General features: G+C 46.2%; 1 protein-coding gene across 3 annotated transcripts; it reads right to left on the reverse strand.

The window, feature by feature from the left end:
- Positions 1–920: 920 nt before the first annotated feature.
- LOC122751733 (tRNA selenocysteine 1 associated protein 1) lies at positions 921–16,810 on the reverse strand. 3 transcript variants are annotated; one of them, XM_043998882.1, is made up of 9 exons: positions 16,655–16,810; positions 13,551–13,648; positions 8,634–8,733; positions 7,870–7,922; positions 6,969–7,100; positions 4,643–4,762; positions 3,595–3,751; positions 2,952–2,985; positions 921–1,184 (listed from the first exon to the last, which is right to left on the reverse strand). In XM_043998882.1, exons 1-9 carry the CDS (start codon positions 16,679–16,681, stop codon positions 1,048–1,050), a joined length of 858 nt encoding a protein of 285 aa, XP_043854817.1. In that variant the 5' UTR covers positions 16,682–16,810; the 3' UTR covers positions 921–1,047. The 3 variants fall into 3 exon arrangements, with proteins under 3 accessions (XP_043854817.1, XP_043854816.1, XP_043854818.1); XM_043998881.1 differs by having other exon boundaries at positions 3,595–3,757; positions 16,655–16,809; XM_043998883.1 differs by having other exon boundaries at positions 3,595–3,757; positions 16,651–16,700.
- Between the last annotated feature and the right edge of the window lie 3,496 nt (positions 16,811–20,306).

The following is a 20,306-nucleotide window of genomic DNA, read 5'->3' on the forward strand; positions in this document are numbered from 1 at the left end:
TAGGTGCAGTGGATAAAGCATGAGCCCTGGGTTCAAATCCGGCCTCAGACACTGGGCAAGTCACTTAACCCCATTGCTCCATAAAATAAAATATGCCTCCTCCACCTCCTAGTTCTGCATAACTGCAAAAGTATGACATAATTTATGCAAAGTCAGTGTGACCTGGAGGTGCATCTCCCCTTGCCCACATCTCCCCTCTGGGCTCATAAGGACCTCTTTAGTTCATTGCCCCTATATAGAGCTATGTATATAGAGTGATATAACAGGGTTCCACCCAGGTACTTAAGCACAGCTAGGATGGTAGAAGAGCCCACCTACCTCCTAGCAAATGTGTAGATGTGTATACTCACAGGAGTCCATGGATAGATAAAACCAAACATTGGGTGGGGGGAGCACACAAACAAAACCAAGCTGAGCTTGGGCTGACATTCTAACAAAAGCACCAGCATGGCTCATCAAGCAAAGATGGGAGAGCTAGGTGGTGCAGTGGCTAAAGCACTGGCCCTGGATTCAGGAGGACCTGAGTTCAAAAGCAACCTCACACATTTCTGGCTGTGTGACCCCGGGCAAGTCACTTAACCCCCACTGTCACACCTGCAGTAAAGATGTAAGGGAGGAATAGGATAAAAACATCCTTGACAACTCAGGTATAACTTATTGAATGGTGACTTGCCTGGGGTCACAACAGCTATTAAGTGTCTGAGGCTGGATTTGAACTCCTGTCCTCCTGATTCCAGAGCTGTTTTCTCTCCACTGCACCACCTAGTTGGAATATTTTAAAAAGAGCACGGGCAGCTAGGTGGCACAATGGTGGATAGAGCACTGCCCTGGTTTTACTAGCTGTGTGACCCTGGGCAAGTCACTTAACCCCCATTGCCTCATAAAACGAAAAACCAAAAAAAAAAGCATAAGGAATCTGCTATTGGAGCAAATATTTAATTATTAAAATTGTATAAATTACATTTCAAAAAGGTTAAAAGTTTCCACTGTTACCCAGGCCCTCTTCCCATAGTCTTGCAGAGGCCCTGAGCTGTGAGCTCAGCCCAGCTACATCACAGGGGGGATCTCTGAGGAAACTGTGTCCAAAGGCTGCCAGTGACAATTCATCATAGCGTCATAAAGCTCCTCACTCTGTTCCATGAACTCCTTGTTGGCTTCATTCACATCCAGCTGGGGAGTTGGGTCTGGACAGTTAGAGGAAGAAAAGCATGTCAGTATGGACCAGGCATAAGGCAGTCAGGTTTCAGGTTAAGTACCTTCCTTGCCCAGGGTTAGTGTCTGAGGCTGGATTTGAATTCTAGTCTTCCTGACTCGCCCACATGTTCTGTCCATTGCACCAGCCACTTACTAGGCTGTACACAGCAGGATCCCATGAAGAAAGGTAAGTAGGCTAAGTACCATGCTAACAATAAAGAAAGGGGAGAGCAATTTGGAACTATGCCCAAAGGGCTATAGAACTGTGCATACCCTTTAATCCAGCAATACCACTGCTAGGTTTATATCCCAAAAACATCCCCCCAAAAGAGAAAAAGACCTATTTGTGCAGAAATATTTATAGCAGCTCTTTTTGTTGGTGGCTTAGAATTGGAATGCCCATCAATTGGGGAATGCAAACAGGCTGTGGCATATATGATGGTGATGGAATATTATTGTACTATAAGAAATGACAAGCAGGATGATTTCAGAAAGGCCTGGAAAGACTCGTATGAACTAATGTATAGTGAAGTGAGCAGAACCAAGAGAATGTTGTGCACAAGAGACAGCAGTACTGTTTGACAACTATTCTCAGCAGTACTATGACACAAAACAACCCCAGATGATGAAGCATACTATCCAGCTCCAAAGAACAAACTGATATTGACTGACTACAGACTGAAGCATGCTATTTTTCACTTCCTTTCTTCTAATATAAAATGATTAATATGGAAATGTTTTACATAATTACACATGTAAAACCTATATCTGATTGCTTACTGCCTTAGGAAGGGGTAGGGGAAGGAGAGAAGAAGGGATAGAATTAAGAACTCAAACACTTTAAATAAAAATGTTTACTAAATATAAATATGTGTGTAAATATGCAGAAGGCAGGCAAGCCCAGTGGTAGGAGCTCAGGGCACACTAGCTATATGTGAATGAAAGGGACAGAGGTCGGACCTCAGAGCAGAGGAGATAATAATGTTAAGTTAAAAAAAAACAAGGGGCAGCTAGGTGGCGCAGTGGGTAGAGCCCTGGATTCAGGAGGACCTGAGTTCAAATCCGGCCTCAGACACTTAACACTTATACTAGCTGTGTGACCCTGGGCAAGTCACTTAACCCCAATTGCCTCAACAAAAAACAAAAACAAAAAAACCAACCACTGAAAGGCAGTTCAAGACTGAGTAGCTATAATGACAAATCTTACACTTCCCCCCTGTGAGGGGTAGAGAGGTGGGGGTGTCACCTCAGAGGAATGCTGAATACACTATCAGCCCTTGTCGCTGTTTTGGTGGTATTTGGTTATGTTTTTGCTGGAGCTATCTGGGAAACTTCTCTCTAACAGTCAGGCAGGTGGGGAGAGGCCTGGGGAGCCCAGAGAGTTATGAGTTTGGCCTTCTCAGAGTCCAGCTAGGGGCAGCCACAGAAGCTGTGTCCAGAAAAAGAGACCTTGAAATGCTTGTGTATTCTCAGCTCTTGGGATTAACACAGCCCCAGGAAAGTACAAATGCATCTCTGGCTGTTCCGTTCCCTTAGCTGCCCACCACTGAAGGGGTAACACAGTCTAGGGATGACAACTGGGGCTCCAGAGTGGTGAAACCTGGGTTCAAATTCTGACTCACAGTTAGATTTTTTAACTTGGCTTTGGAGAACAGGAAAGTAGGATGGTGGAACTGAGGTAGGAGCAGAGCCAGGTCCCTTTAGGGGCCTCAGCCAGGGAAGGACAAGCTTCTCAGAATGGGAAGGAAGCACCTTACCTTCCAACGCATCGTCACCGACTTCTTCATATGTCTGCCGAAGAGAGAGGGGAGAGGCGTGTGAGGGCAGCCAGGATTCCACAGCCACTGCTAAAGAGGGCTGGCTCTCCAGCACCAGGGGGCCCTTTGGACCTCATCCCCAACACTACTTCTTTTGAAAATGTCCACTCCAAAGTGTCCACTTTTGCACAAATTTATGTTGCCAATGAAAAGGAAATGAAGACAATCGCATAATACAGAGGGCCTATGTGATCACCAGGAAGAGAACAAGATACTCTTTTCTCACCTCCCCAAAGTCTGTCCTGAACCACTTTTTTTTTTTTTTTTTTTGCGGGGCAATGGGGGTTAATTGACTTGCCCAGGGTCACACAGCTAGTAAGTGTCAAGTGTCCGAGACCGGATTTGAACTCAGGAACTCCTGAATTCAGGGCCGGTGCTTTATCCACTGCGCCACCTAGCTGCCCCCCTGAACCATTCTTAATTAAAGACGCCATGTCCCCCTCCCTTTTTGCTTCCCCATGTTTCCCCAGACCTGTTCTCCGCCCCCCACCCAGGGCAGGTCTGACGTGGCCCACTCCCTCTCTAGCTCCTTTCCTACCCGCCCCCCCCGCCAGCCAAGCTGGGTTTGCCAAGGCAGAGGTACCTGCATGGTGCTCTGGGTGTAGCCATACTGGGGGTAACTGTAGCTGTAGCTGCCGGTGTTCTGGTCGTAGCCCCACTGTGCGTAGTAGTTCTGGTACTGCTGATAATACTGGTTGAGGCTATAGCTGTACATCTGGCTGTACTCCATGGGCTTCACTCTGTTCCTTAGGGCAGAGCCAATGGACAAAAGGAAGCTGACAAGAGTCTGTCATCATGTCCCCCTGTTCTGAGCCAGCCAGAACCTCAGGGAGCCACTGGCCAGCACAGGGGCTGGCCTGACCTCCTCTCTAAAGAGCCTCCCAGGTCATCTGGGCCAACCCTTTCACTCCGCAGATGAAGGAGGCGACTTGCCCATGGTAACACAGTGGTGAGGGATGGATCCTGGGTAACTGCTCATCCTTTCACGCCATTCCTCCAGCTCAGTCGGCTCTGGGAATCGGTGCCAGTGAAGACAGAAACAAATGCCTGGGAAGGAAGGCAGCCCCCTGCCCCCACTCTCTATCTACCACCTGAGGCTGGGGGAGATGCAGGGGACCAAAGTACCCTCCTGCACTGCTGCCTACAAACCCCTGGTGGGGAGGAGAAGGAAAGAAGGAGGGGATGACTGGGATCTAGGCAGGAAGGTTAGTGTGGTTTGAAGGGCTGAGCGACAGGATCCTGTCTCCTTCAAAAACCTAGGCTCAAGTGCCCACCACCAAATCTATGGTTGGTTTTGAAGAGTTAGGGTTTTGAGCTTCTGGTATTCATATAGGCCTTGAGTGGAGGCAGACACTCCTTGTGGAGCAGGGAAGTAGGAAGGGGAGACCCTGACAGACAGCAGGGTGTGGGGTGCTGTGAAAGGAGGGTCAACTTTGGCTTTGCAGGGCCTGGGTTCAAATCTGGGTGCTGCCACTTACTATGTGTGTGACCTCATTTACAAAGGAGGGTCTAAACAGTCTAAATGACCATAGAGGTTCCTTCTGGCTCAGAGGGTAACCAAAGAGATGTAGAATCCAGGGGCAGGAATGTCATGGATTCCCCCCAACCCCATTCACAGGCCCAGGACTTACGCCTTGGGAATAGCCACACTCAGGCGCACTGGCTTTGAGCCCAGCCCCACTGCCCCTTGGCACTCCGTCAGGGCCCGCTTCTGTTCCAGCTCATCTGTGAACTTCACGAAGCCATAACCCCTGCAAAAAGAAGCCCCTACTGAGTCACAGGTGGCCACGTTTGGGTCCTCGCAGGGAAGCGGATTCCTGAGCTGGGGCTCCCATAATGCTCTGCTCCTAGCCTGGCCCCCACTGGCCAGTTGGCCACATATCTACCTCTGCATGTCGCTGCCCCTGGAAGGGCCCCTGCCCACATTCCTAGTCAAAGTTTCCCCAACCTTCAAGGCCAAGTCCAAACCCTAGCTCTCCAAGGAGCTTTCCTGGCTTCTGGCTGAGGGGCTCTCAGCTCCCCTCTGACCTCACAATGCTAGGTCCCCAGCCCTGCGTCACAGCCTGCCTTGTGACATTTCCTTTCCTCTAGACTGGAATTTATTTAGCCATTTCAAATACCTTATGCTTCTCTGTGTTCCCACAAGGCCCAACACAGGATGAGGTACTCACATTCTCACTGAATAAATAAAGGAGGAGCTAGGGAGAGAATATCCTATTCTAGAAATGTTCTCTATGGCCACCATACCAAATGTACTGTTGAATCTGAGCCTGTGGGGGAATCTCTAATACCAGAAGCAACTGCTGTACCCCAAGTGAAAATGTCCTTAGGGAAACTGAAGTTCAAGCTGTGTACATAGGTCTGCATGACAACCCTGAGGGCAGACAGATGGACACTGAGGTCTGGTGGTCCTCTTTGGCCTCAGGCTACAAGCGCTCAGGACTCACTGAGCTGGCTCTCAAGCTCATGTTGCCCATTCAGGACATGGAAGCCCACCAGAAAAGGAGGACCCCAAGGGTGCATGGCAAAAATGACTCTAAGGGCAAGGGCCAGGATTGTGGGTCACCTCGGGAAAGATTTCTTTGAGAATTCAAATGTAAGCCCTGATGCCTTGCATCCTCTTTGTCCTATAAAGCCCCACTTTGGTGTGAGCGGCCAGAGCTGGGAGGATGAATGTTCAAAATGAAGGGGTGTTTCACATGCTGAAGAATTCCACAGCCCAACACAGGCCATGTGAACAGAGCTGACCCTCTCTCTGTTCAGAACTTTCTTACTGTGGGCTTTTAAACCTACTCCAGAATTATCCCCACAAAGGAACTGCGGTCTACTATCAATCATTTTCAGAGGGGAAACTGAGGCCCGTAATTGGTAAATGACAGGCTCAGCAAAAGCAGAAGATGCAGCATCATAGAAAGTGAAGAGACCAAACATCTTCCTTCCTTTAAAGACAAGGGAGCTGAAGTCTAGAGGCAAGACACAATTTGTCAGGCACCTGCCCTTGTACATCCACATCCAATGGGTGTTGCACACCTTCACCAGAAGACCTGCATGTGAATCCCCTTCCGCCACCAAGGAAGGGGTGAAAACCTGAACCTGCAGCAACTTCTTCCACTTGCATTTTCCCTGTCTGTATCAGGGATAAATGTTTGCCTCTCCTTAAGAGTGAAACAGTGAAAACGAAGGAGCTGGCATGAAGCTCTCTTAGCTCCTGAGAAAAACAGTGACATCAATGCTCAATCCTATACATGGAAAGAGTCAGGGTGATTCTCCTACCACCTCAGCACACTCTGGGAGTGGTGTCCTGGTCTGGCCTTTGGAAGATGAAGGGGGACAGGACAGCAGCAACAAAGGCCAATAAGCCTGGACTGGGAGCCAAGAAACATAGTCCTGTTGGCTCATTGTGTGACGCTGAGGAAGTCACTTACCCTCTTCCTCCTCTAAAATGAAGACCTGAGACTAGACAACCTCAAAGGTCCCTCCCAGCTCTGACATTCTGTGTTCCAAGGGCCCTCCCAGACCTGAAATTCTGGGTTCTAGGGGCCCTCCCAGCTCTGAAATTCTGGGTTCTAGGGGCCCTCCCAGACCTGAAATTCTGGGTTCTAGGGGCCCTCCCAGACCTGACATTCTGTGTTCCAAGGGCCCTCCCAGCTCTGAAATTCTGGGTTTTAGGGGCCCTCTCAGCTCTGACATTTTGTGTCATTTATTTAAGCTCAACAAAGCAAGTAGGAAATTACATCTACAAAAGCCCTTGGAGCCTTGTAGTCACCCTTGGGTTCTAGGAATCATATTTCTCTCCTTCTTGGATTAGTCAAGTGAGGGGCTGAAGGTCCTCTGTGAAGGCACCAGTGTCCATCTGGCCCTTACTCCCCCTAAGCATGTCTCTCACATGTTCTGACAGCTGTTCTGAACGGGGAAGACACAGGGACAGGGAGGGGGAGGGGTGGCCGAAAGCCTTACTTTGAGATCCCTGCCTGGTCCAGGACCACCTTGCCTCCTCGACACGAGGGGTAGACTTTAACAAAGAACTCATAGAGCATGCCGTCATCCACGTCCGGGCTGAGGTCCCTTACGAAGAGCGAGTACTCGGGGCTGAGGAAGGGAGAGAGAAGGGCACGGGTCAGAGACCAAGGGCAGACAAGTGCTCAGGAGAGTCCTGTCTACCTAATTCACTCCAGTGAATCAGGCCCTCTTCCTGGGCCTGGAGGGAAGCCTCCATCTTCTGAGAATCCTCCTGGTTACCAAGCCCCCGCCCCCCCCCCCCCCCCCGCACTGTGGAGATTCACAGTCAGAGCAATCACCCCCTCATGGTGTGGGTCTGCAAACCCCACGGAAAACAGGGTTTTTAGGGATAACTTTGCAGGGTTCCACCAAAGTGTAACTGGGGCGTCCTGAGCCCGGGAGGAGTTCTGGGAGCTACAGCCCCCTCTAAAACTTACACTGAGAAAGAGGCAGTCTTATCCACTCCCTTACCCACCCCCTGCTAAAACAAAAATATTCTGTGTGTGTGCATGTATGTGCATGTGTGTGCCCCGTGTGTGCATGTATGTGTCGTGTGCGTGTGTGTGTGTGTGTGTGTGTGTGTGTGTTGGGGGGAAAGGACACAAAAAGAAGACAGGGACCACAACTTTAAAGAAGACAAAGATGCTGACAAGCTTGAGAAAACAAGACGAGATGGGGACTGGACACGGTTCTGGCTGGATGTCCCGGGAGGCTGAGCCACACAAGGCTTTGGGGTCCTTTCTGGGTATGCTTCCAACGCTGCCAAAGGCTTGGCCCAGCAGGCCAGGCCCCAGCATCCATGGCTATGGCTGGTGCACCATGGCTACTAGAACAGGGAGCAGCCCTTCCCTGGACTCACCTGTTATCTGGTTGTTTCCCATAAGTGGCGTAGTTCAGTTTAAAACGTTTTGCCTGAAACAACAGGGGAGGGTCAGGAGAGGGTCACTCTAGGGCCAAACAACGTTCAGAAGAGGCATGAAATAACCATGGATGTACTCACTGGTGTGCCAACTTGGTACAGCGTGGGGTGGTGCAGTGGAAAGAACCCTGGACTGGGGAGTCAGGAGAGCTGGGTTCAAGTTCCAGCTCCACCACTTACAAGCTAGGTGACCTTAGGCAAGTCAGTAAACCTCTCTGAGCCTCAGTTCATCATCTGTAAAATGGGAATAATAACACTTGCACCCCCTACCCTACAGGGTTGCTGTGGGGAATAAACAGATTGTGGATGGGTAACTCTTCCTCAATGTCCTACAACAAGGCGAGTTATCATCTATCACCACTTATGGTCTGAGCTGCAGGTAGACTGGAGGATGCTGGAGTGGACAAAAGTTCTGGACTGTGGGGTCTTGGGCTCGCATCCCTCCTCAAACACTTACTTACTGTGGGCCACAGACAAGTCACTTTACCTCTCTGACCTCAGGCCACTCTTTAAAATTGATCTACTCACTGGTGGACCAGGTATGCACCTGGGGGGCAGAGGGCCCACACAGAGGGGATGAGATGCTCAAGGTGCTCTTCAAGCACCAGGCCGTGTGCAGGTGAACTCCTCTGGGCCCACATGTCATGTCTACCCTGGGACCTAGCATCTCACTCAGGTGCCCATGACAAACTCATGGTCCTTACTGGTGTGGCTCCGGGAAGGGGTTTTCCATTTATTTTGTGCAAACACTTCTCAGCTGTAGCCAGATCGGCAAATTCCACAAAGCAATAGCCAGCAGGGATCCTGGAGAGAAAGGAAGGCAAGATCAGCATGAGGGCAAGAAGCTTATTTCCTGACCTAGTGACCCCTGAGGAGGCCCCAGTTGGAGGTGTCCCAGGACAGGGCCAGACTGAGGTGGCCAGAGGATTTGGGATTAACTCCCAGCGTGGCAATTTAAACCCCTGGGACCCTGAGACTCTGGTCTCCCTTTCTCTATCTGTAAATTGGCTCTTCAAGCTCTGAATCTACAGTCCTGTGGAAGGAAACTGGGTGGTCCATTGGTCTGTATTACCCATTGGACCTCTGCTCTTACATAATTTGACTGGTGTAGGAACTCCCAGTGGCCTCTACCAAAGGCGATCATTAACTAATGGTTCACCAAAGTAAGAGAGTCGAGGGGCTGTTGGGGACTCTGAGAAGTGACTGGCCTAGAGTCAACATAGGCAGGACACATCAGAACTGGAATTTAACTCAACTCTTCCTGATATGCCGTGAGAGTGGTCTGGGGATGGGAAAGGGAGAGGAATTAGACCTGTGATCACAGTGACCCCAGGTGAGAAAGCTCCCTCTACCACATGCAGATTAATGCCTGTTCAGCAACTTCTCATCTTGGGGAGCTACCTCTAACAATGGGGTATGAAGAGATTTGCTCACAAGTCAGCGTGTCTGGGGTGTAGCTGCAGGTGTCACTGCCTCTCACCTACAGATAACCAATACTCATGCATTGTTGGTGGCGATGCCAAGGGACAGGATGGCAAAGCAAAATCACATAAAGGTCCTCCACAGGTGGTCCACATGATGGAACACTCTCTAGCTCCCAAGGCATCCATAAGCCCTAAGTCCTAATTTAATCAGTCATCATGGGGGAGATCATTTCCCAACAGCAGAGGATCAGAGCCCAGAAGACCCCCAAAGCTCATCTCACCCATCCTGACCCGATCACGAATCTTCTACAACAAGCCCAACCACAAGGTCATGGATTCAGCCATTGCCCATCACTTGTGGGGAGAAGGAAGTGATTATGTCCCAAGCCCAACTGTCCCTTGTTCTGTACTCTGCAGCCAATAGAACGAGGCTCATCCCTCTTTGCTAGCACCTGCCTGTAAATGTTGAACGATAGTTATTATGATTCCCGAGTCTTCCAGTAATCCCCATCTGACGCCTGTGCAAGATCCCCAGTTGACACCCATCATGGCCGTCCTTCCTTGCATAAACTTCAGCTGGTCGAGATACCTTCATCAAATGAGGCACTCAGGAACTGATCCAACCATTGTGGAGAGCAATTTGGAACTATGCCCAAAGGCCTATAAAACTGTGCATGCCCTTTGACCCAGCAATACCACTATTAGGTCTTTTTCCCAAAGAGATCATAAAAAGGGGAAAAGGACCCACATGTACAAAAATATTTATAGCTGCTCTTTTTGTGGTGGCAAGGAATTGGAAATTGAGGGGTTGCCCTTCAACTGGGGAATGGCTGAACAAGTTATGGTATACGGATGTAATAGAATACTATTGTGCTGTAAGAAACAATGAGCAGGAGGATTTCAGAGAAACCTGGAAGGACTTACATGAACTGATGCTGAGTGAGATGAGCAGAACCAAGAGAACATTGTACACAGTATCAACAACATTGTGTGTTGATCAACTGTGATAGACTTGACTCTTCTCAGCAATACAATGGTCCATGATAGTTCCAAAGGACTCATGAGGGAAAATGATCTCCAAATCCAGAAAAACAGAACTGTGGAATCTGGATGCAGATTGAACCATACTATTTCTACTTTTTGTTTTGCTTTTTTGAGGTTTTTCCTTTTTGCTCTGATTCTTCTTTCACAGCATGACTAATGAAAAAATATGTATAATGTGATTGTAGTTACATAACCTATATCAGATTGCTTGCTGTCTTAGGGATGAGGGAGGGAGGGGAGGAAGCAAGAAAAATTTCAAACTAGAAATCTTAGGAAAACAAATGTTGAAAATCATCTCTACATGTGACTAGAAAATAATAAAAAACTTTTATGATAAAAAAAAAGAGGCCCTCAGAACAGAACATAGGCCTCCAAGTGTGTCTAGCCAGCATGGACAGCAGCAGTACTGTCCCTTCCTCAAAAGAACCCTGCAAGGTAGGTGCTGTCATAATCTCCAGTCAGTGGTTAAATGATTTTCCCAGGGTCACATAGCAATAGCTAAAAATAGCTAACACTTATAAAGCAACTACTATGGGCCAGGCACTATGCTAAGCACTTTACAAGTATTGTCTTATTTGATCCTCACAATATCCTTGGGGGGGTAGGTGCTATTGTTTATGATCCCCATTTTACAGATGAGGGAACTGAGGCAAACAGGGTTAAGTGACTTGCCCAGGGTAACACAGCAAGTAAGTGTCTGAGGCTGGATTTGAATTGAAGTTTTCCTGACTCCAAGCCCAATGTTCTCTCTGCTGCACCACCACCAGCCTTCTAACTACGTAGTCCTATGCAAAGCTGCTTTGAAAAGGACATGGTTCTGGATAAATCATTCAGTTTAATACTGGAAGGGAATTCAGGAATTGCCCTCAATTGATAGATAGGGAAACTAAGGGCCAAAGAGAGTAGTGACTTATTCACCTGGGTTCCCTTTCTCCCTGTTCTGGTTCTGGGAGGGGAGCAATCAGAAGAACTGAGTTCAAATCTCCCCTCTGATATATACTACCTTTTTTACCTTGGGCAAGTCATTTAAGCCAACCAGGCCTCAGTCTTCTCATTTCTAAAATCAGGGGTAAAATAAAATGAGAGAACTGACCTAGATGTTTTGAAGTCCCCTCCAGCTCTGGATCTATAGTCCTATGAAGCTACAGAGAAGCAGATTGCAGTTCGATATAAAGACGGACTTTTAAAAATACATTTATTGACAATTAATGTACTTGTGAGTGAGTTCCCTGTCCCTGAAGATCTTAGGATTATAAAAGAGGTGACAGGGGCAGCTAGGTGGCGCAGTGGATAGAGCACCAGCCCTGGAGTCAGGCGTACCTGAGTTCAAATCCGGCCTCAGACACTTAATACTTACTAGCTGTGTGACCCTGGGCAAGTCACTTAACCCCAACTGCCTCACTAAAAAAAAAAACAAACCAAAAAACAAATAAGAGGTGACAGGATATGAACAGACAGTTTTCTGAAGAAAGACCCAAGCTATCAATAGTCATATGAAGGGGGGCAGCTAGGTGGTGCAGTGGATAGAGCACTGGCCCTGGAGTCAAGAGGAACCAAATTCAAATCTGGCCTCAGACACTTGACACTTAGTAGCTGTGTGACCCTGGGCAAGTCACTTAACCCCAAATGCCTCACCAAAAGAAAAAAGGAAAAAAGAAAAAAATAGTCATATGAAGAAATGCACTAAGTCACTAATAATTAGAGAAAGGCAAATTAAGGCAGCTCTGAGGTAGCCCTTCATACCCATAAGATTGGAAAATCTGACAGAGAAGGAAAATGACAAATGCTGGATGAGCTATGTGGGAAAACAGGGATATTCCTGGACTGTTGGTGGAGCCAAGAATTGGTCCGACCATTCTGGAGAACACTGTGGATCCAAGCCCCAAATCAGCTATGAAACGGTACATGACTAGGTCTATACCTCAAATAAAAAGGAAAAGGACCCATATGTCCAAAAATCTTTATAGAAGCTCTTTCTGTAATGGCAAAGAACTGGAAACCAAAGGGATGTCCATCAACTGGGGAATGGCTGAATACATTGAGGCATATGATTGTGATGGAATACTACTGTGCTATAAGAAATGATGAAGGGCATGGTTTCGGGAAACCCCTGGGAAGATTTGTATGAACTAAAGCAAAGAGAAGTGGGCAGAAACAGGAGAACAGTTTATACTACAACAACAACATCATGGAGACAAGGAACTCTAAAAGGCTTAGAAACTGTGATCAACGGGGGCGGCTAGGTGGCACAGTGGATGGAGCACCGGCCCTGGATTCAGGAGTGCCTGAGTTCAAATCCAGCCTCAGACACTTGACACTTGCTAGCTGTGTGACCCTGGGCAAGTCACTTAACCCCCACTGCCCCGCAAAAAAAAAAAGAAAGAAACTGTGGTCAACACAATGACCCACCACAATTCCAGAGGATTCATGATGAAACATTAGCCACCTCCTGATAGAGAAGTGACAGACTAAGAGTTAGGATTGAGGTATTTTTTTTTTGGACTTGGCCAAAGCATGAACTCATCTCCAAGCAGCAGGTCTAGTCTCTTAGTAGGGTTAGGTTCAAACATTATAATAAAGTTTTTCCACAACATATTATAATGGGAGTTTTATTTTTCTTAATTTTAAAAACTGAAAAAACAAAGTCCATAAAAAATAATAACTGAAACTGAGACACAGCCTGGTACACATAAAGGGTTAGACCTGAGTCAAGAAGATCTGGGTTCAAGTCCAGCTCTGATGTTTACTGGCTGCCTTTGTGTCCTCTGGCCTTTTTTTTTTTTTTTTTTGGGTGAGGCAATGGGGAGTTAAGTGACTTGCCCAGGGTCACACAGCCAGTAAGTGTCAAATGTCTGAAGCCGGATTTGAACTCAGGTACTCCTGACTCCAGGGCCGGTGCTCTATCCACTGCACCATCTAGCTGCCCCTCTCTGGCCTCTTTGAAGAATGGTGGACTACAGGGTTGAAAGGCAACATACATTTTCAGCCACCACCATGTTGATTTAATTATCCTGACCCCTTTCATTTGTTACAAAGGAGAGTTCTACCAGGGAGAATGATTGGGAAGTGATATGGATGTAAGAGTAGAGAGCATCAGTGAACCATTTCAAAAGAATCCTCGGGATAAAAGAAGCAGTTTGGAAAATACAGTACCCAGTGAGCCGGTTACGGATGATTTTAACACTCAGAACGGTCTCTCCCATGGTGGCAAAGGCTCTGGAGATAAAGTTCTCATCCATGTAGGGTTCCAGCTGTAAGAAAATCAGAATTATTATGGGAACTAGCAGAAAATGACCCTCCTCCCTCCCCCAGTAGCCAGGAAGAGGCCATGCCTGCCTTACTCAAGACTGCCATGGACCCATCGGTGTTCAGCTTCTCTGAATATTACTTATTTGAAATACAGAAATAATACATGGAATACCTACCTTCCAAGGCCAAGTAGACTTCAGGGCAGGAAAATCTGTTTCTGAAACTCATTTCTAACCCTTACTAGCTGTGTGGCCCTAGGTGAGTGAATGCTAGCTGCTCTTTGCCTCAGTTTCTTCATCTGTAAAATAGGCATAATACCACCTTTTGGTACTTCCCCAGGTTGTGCTGAGGAGCCATGAGAAAAAGTAAATGTTTTGAGTGAGAATTCAATGAAATAGCTAACCTATAAAACAGTTTGTAAACCTTCAAGCCCTATCCTCTCTTTGAAGCTTGGCCCACTACCACCAGCTACAGGGGGCCCTTCTAAATTTCCCATCATTACCAACTTCTTCCACATTGCTTTGTATTTGAATGTAAGCTTGTGAAGAAAGGAGTTCTTTCTCTCCCACAACCTAGTCCAAAGCCCAGCACATTCAACCAACCCATCGATCAATCAGCAAGCATTTATTAAGTGTTTACTATAAGCTAAGAACTGGAGCTACAAAGACAAGCAAAAACAGTCCTGTGAAGAGTTGACATTCTTTTAAAAATATAATATTTATTTTGGTCTTTTCTTTTTTATATCACCAAAAACTGCTTCAACCTTCTAGAGAGCTATTCCATATAACAAATGATATTTTTGAAGAAAAAAAAATCAGCAAAACTGATTCATACATAGAAAAATAATCTACAAATATACCCAAAGTTTGTGAAACTTCTACCTCTGCAAAGGGGTGAGATAAGGGTGCCTTCCCATCTCTTCTTTGAAGCCATGTCTGTGCTTTGAAATTTTACAATATTTTAACATTTTTGGTGGTGATTCTTTCCATTTATATTGTTGTAATTTGGGGGGCTCTGCTCCATTTATTCCTTCACTTAGCCTGGCACATAGCAAGCATACTTAATAAATGTTCATTCTGGGGCAGCTAGGTGGAGCAGTGGATAATGCACGGGCCCTGGATTCAGGAGGACCTGAGTTCAAATCCAGCCTCAGACACTTGACACTTACTAGCTGCGTGACCCTGGGCAAGTCACTTAACCCTCATTGCCCTGCAAAAACAAAAAAAAAAATAAATAAATGTTTGTTCACTGACTGCATCAGTTCATGTAGCTTTTCAATTCATCACATTCTCAAACTTCTATTTTACCTTCTGTTTCTAGAATATCAGGGCAATTTTCCCCAAAAATCTCGTGGAGGATGATGTCTAAGCTCTCTTTTTTCTTTACTTTTTCTTTTTTTTTGTGGGGCAAATGGAGTTAAGCGACTTGCCCAGGGTCACACAGCTAGTAATTGTCAGGTGTCCAAGGCCAGATTTGAACTCATGTCCTACTGAATCCAGGGCCACCTAGCTGCCCCTAAGCTCTTTTTTAAAAATTTAATTTAATTTAATTTTGCAGGGCAAAGAGGGTGAAATGACTGTGTACTCAGGGTCACACAGCTAGTAAGCTCTTTTTTTGATCATGGTTTTCAGGTAGTCCAATAATTTTCAAATTATCGTTCCTGGATCTATTTTCTAAGTCAACTGTATATTCATCACATTCTCAATTGTTAGTATCACAGTCACATTCAGAGACTACGATTTGCTTAGCCCATTCTTTCATCTATATGCAACTAATTTGTTTCCAATTCTTTGTTACCACACACACAAAAAAAGGGCTTCTTTGGTGTTTGTACGGGCTTCTCATCAGTGGACTTCCTGGTATATAAGCCTTGTAGCAGAATCTCCAGATCTAAGGGTATGCATTTTAGTCCCTTTGTTTGCATTAATTTCAAATTGCTTTCCAAATTAAATGTGCCAAGAAGTTCACATTCTAGTGGGGAAGACCATATGAAATATCTACGCACATGCGTGATATATACCACCTAAATGAAAGGTAATATCATAACGTACGCACTACCAGTGGGACTACATGATCTTGAAAGAAGCTAGGGAAGCTAAGGATGGAAGGGGAGGAGGAAGAGCGTTCTAGCACTAGGGAACAACCAGTTGCAAAGTTCTGGAGTCTAGACAAGGAATGTCCAAATAGGTAGTTCAGTGTCCCCTGCACCTTAGGGAAGATAATCAAATGAAAAAGGCCAGGAAAGGTAGGAAGCGCCAGGCTTTTGAGAGCTTTAAATACCAAATAACGAATTCTACATTAGATTCGGCTAGAAAGCCCAAGAGTCCTTTTCTTTAGTTTTGATGAGGCTAAAGATCCTGCCCTCAAGCCCCTCCCCCTTTATGTGTGGTCTTCCCCATCAGAAATGGAGACCTCTTGTGAGGAGGGTCTGCTTGGTTTTCTTGTCTCGGGGCCGCCCCCTAAATCGCTTAGGGCAGTGCCTGGTATACAGTAGCTGTTTAATGGTCCATTCGGTATACAGTAAGCGCTTCATAGGTATTGTCTCTCAACAGTTTGTAACTGTCAGAATGACATCTAGGGGGGAGGGTCACTCTTTCACCCTCATCCCTATGATCCGTGATGGATGAGGACAGAACGTAGCAACCCCCCAAAGCCTTTTGCACCTAATCCCACAAGAGCCCATTTTACAGAGGTGGAAGCTGAGGCCCTAAGAAGTTAAATAACTAGGAAAGAATAGCCAGGGCAGGGATTCGAACCCAATTCCCTCCCATCCCCCAAGCGAGCGCTCGACTGCACGACCAACTGAGGGGGGAGCCCAGACTCTTACACACACACACACACACACACACACACACACACACACACACACACACACACACACACACACACACACAGGGGGGAGCCCAGACTCTTACCCCCCTCCCCACACACACACACCCCCTCCCGCGCCCCGCCCGCAGCCCCGCCCGCGCACCCTCTGCCTGCCCTACCCGTGCGTGCTCACTTACGTCCCCCATCCACAGGGAGGCCGCCATGCCCGCGCGACCCCGCGCGGCCCTGGGCTCACAGAGGCCGAGGCGCCGCCCGCGCACGCACCAACCCGATCCGCGCCACTGAGCATGCGCTGCTGCCGATGGCGCATGCTCAGCCCCGGCGCCTACTGTCGCTTCCCGGGACACGCGAAGCCCGACTATGCCGAGTAGGAGGGGTTTGGACGCTAATGGAGGTTGACCTTTAGGGGTAGGGCCAAACTTTCCATTTCCTAGTGGGAGGGACGGAATGTGTTAACGAATGAACGCGTTTTGGGGCGGGGCTTGGAGAGTATTCATTGATGGGAGGGGCCATCAGAGGGCGGGCCTTGATCCTGGGTGGGCGGGTCGGGGATGGCGGCAAGAGCGATCAAGGACTACACCAATGAGAATAATTGATGATTGATCGATTTTAATTTTTTTTTTAATTTTGGACTTAACAAACATCAAATAACATGGGTCTTTCCACATACCTAGTAGAACAGACGGGGTGTACATGAAACTGCAAGTCTCTATTAATGAGCTATTATTTATCTACTGGTTGCTTTTTCTTAGGGCAGCTAGGTGGCGCCATAGTGCATAGAGCTCCTGCCCTCAGTTCATATCTAGCTTCTGACACTGTGTGCCCTTGGGCAAGTTACTTAACCCTGTCTGCCTCAGTTTACTCATCTATAAAATGGCAGAAGGAAGGAGGAAATGGTAAATCATTCCCCTTCCACTATCTTTGTTCTTGAAGAATCCTACATGACTGAGCTGATTACTTTTCTTAAATACATAATAAAGTTGTTTTGCTTTTCTGTGATTCCTTCTGTTCTTGGCACGGTTTTTGTTTTGTCTTGTGGGGCAATGGGGGTTAAGTGACTTGCCCAAGGTCACACGACTAGTAAGTGTCAAGAGTCTGAGGCTGGTTTTGAAATCAGGCCCTCTTGAATCCAGGACCCATGCTTTATCCACTGCACCACCTAGCTGCCCCCTTGGCACAGTTTTTTAAAAATGCTTCAGTTTATGCAAAACTTTTTAAATTTAATGTAATCAAAATCATCCATTTTGCATTTCATAATATTCTCTGTCTCTTGTTTGGTCATAAACTGTTCTCCTTTCCATAAATCTGAGAGGTAAACTATTCCTTCCTCTCCTAATTTACCTGTGGTAATCACCTTATCATGTACCCATTTTGACCTTATTTTAGTATAAGGTGTAAGATGTTGGTCTATGCCTAGTTTGTGCCATACTATCTTCCAGTTTTCCCAGCAGTTTTTGTTAAATACTGAATTCCTACCCCAGAAGCTGGAGTCTTTGGATTTATCAAACAGCACATTACTAAAGTCATTTACTACTGTGTCTCCTGTGCCTAACCTATTCCATTGACCCACCACTCTATTTCTTAGCCAGTACCAAATAGTTTTTTGGGTTATGGGTTAATGGGTTAAGTGGGTTTGGGTTAATGGGTTAAAGTGACTTGTCCAGGGTCACACAGCTAGTAAGTGTCAAGTGTCTGAGGCCGGATTTGAACTCAGGTCCTCCTGAATCCAGGGCCAGTGCTTTATCCACTGCGCCACCTAGCTACCCCACCAAATAGTTTTGAAGACTGCCACTTTATAGTAAAGCTTCAGATCTGGTACAGCTGGCCCACCTTCCTGTGCATTTTTTTTCATTAGTTCCCTTGATATGCTTGACCTATTGTTTTTCCAGATGAATTTTATTATTTTTTCTAGCTCTATAAAATATTTTTAGATAGTGTAATTGGTATGGTACTGAATAAGTAAATTAATTTAGATAGAATTGTCTTTTCTATTATATTAGCTCTGCCTATCCATGAGCAATTGATATTTTTCCAATTATTTATATCTGATTTGATTTGTGTGAGAAGTGTTTTGTAATTGTGTTCATAGAGAGTTCTCCAGGGTCACTGACAGTTCTGAGGTACCTTCGCGTAGGATTTTTCTTTCTTTTTTTTTTTTTTTTAGTGAGGCAATTGGGGTTAAGTGACTTGCCCAGGGTCACACAGCTATAAGTGTTAAGTGTCTGAGGCCAGATTTGAACCCAGGTACTCCTGACTCCAGGGCTGGTGCTCTATCCACTGCGCCACCTAGCTGCCCCCTTCACGTAGGATTTTGCATAGTTTAATCAATTGCATCCCTCAGTGGATGTCTCCAACCACTGATATATTTCCTGGATTCATTCTTCTGTGATTAGCTTCCATATCCCCACCCCCTCATACACTCTCCATGCCATTTAACTCTGAATCCCAATTCCCATGAAGAGATTATAGAGACGGGTGTGTACTTGAAGAGATTATATATTTTAAAAAAAGAGAGAGATTATAGATTCTCTTCAAGTACACACCCATCTTCTCTTAGGTTTTTCAAGATTACATCTTTTCAGTCTGACCATAATGAAGCAAAGATGGGGTCATTGAAACCCCAAATCACAATTAATTCCTTACACTCCCCTGTGACCCTCAAATTTAACCCTTCTCCCCCAGTGTCCCTCTCCAAATCAGTCCCACTTCCACTATACTTGTTGGAATGCCTGCTCAATAATTAACAAGGTTCCTTTCATCTTTAATGGTTTCTTGTCTCCCTTCTTCCATCTTCTGAGTCTCACCAAGACTTGGCTCCATCCTGATACCATGGTATCCCTTTCCAGAGCTGGCTACACTTTCATTCATACCTCTTGACTCACTGGTTGTGGGTAGGGGAGTTGGAATACTCCTTGCTGTCCTGTCACTTCTAGATTTCCTCTCCAGCTCCATAACTCAGCAACCCTCTGGAAGGTTCATGCTTTCTAAATTTATGACCCAATGCAGATTCTGATGCTCATTATTAATTCCTCAGTGAACTCAATGACTTAACACTCAGTCTTTCTCTCTCAACTCCTGCTCTCCCACTAGGGGATTTCAATGCATGCACTGATGCTCCCTCAAATACTCTTAACATCCTAGTTCTTTAATCTATTAAATTCCCATGATTTACATGTCTTTGCTCCATTTCAGCTAAATAGAGCTGGTCATACCCTTAGTCTTGCCATCAACCACAAATGTTACACTTTTCATGGTTATGAACTCCACAATTCTTTTATGTGATCATTCTTTTACCTCTAATTCTGTTCTTTGTCTCCATTGTGGCTTCTATTCCCCGAGGGATGGCCCTCAATTGTTTCCCAGGCCATCAAAGTATAGAGACTGACAACTCTGCACTGTTCTGCCTCACTTGTATCCAGTTCCTGAACAAATCAAGACACGCCTTTATGATGTCATTGGTTCTCTTGAAGAAGGAAAAACAAACAACAACCCCCATAGTGGCTACTCTCCACTCTTCTTTATCTCAACCTCTTCATGAATCAGTTCAACTCTATGGTATCTTCTATACTTGAGTTCCTTGCTCTCTAGTCCAATCATTAATCACCTCTTACCAAATCTCAGCCTTGGATTACTCCCTTCTTGACCTCGACAGCATTTCTCCTTGCTCTCCTCCTGTATACTCTTGAGTTTTTGTGATTCTGCTCTCTCTTGGTTATTCTACCTGTCTGACTAATCCTTTCCATTCTCTTTTGTTGGATCTTCAATAATGTCAATGCCAATTTGGGAAAACAGAAGTTTTCCCCCAAGACTTCTCTGCCTTGTTCTTTT

The sequence above is a fragment of the Dromiciops gliroides genome, chromosome 3, assembly GCF_019393635.1.
Source record: "Dromiciops gliroides isolate mDroGli1 chromosome 3, mDroGli1.pri, whole genome shotgun sequence".
Classification (NCBI taxonomy): domain Eukaryota; kingdom Metazoa; phylum Chordata; class Mammalia; order Microbiotheria; family Microbiotheriidae; genus Dromiciops; species Dromiciops gliroides.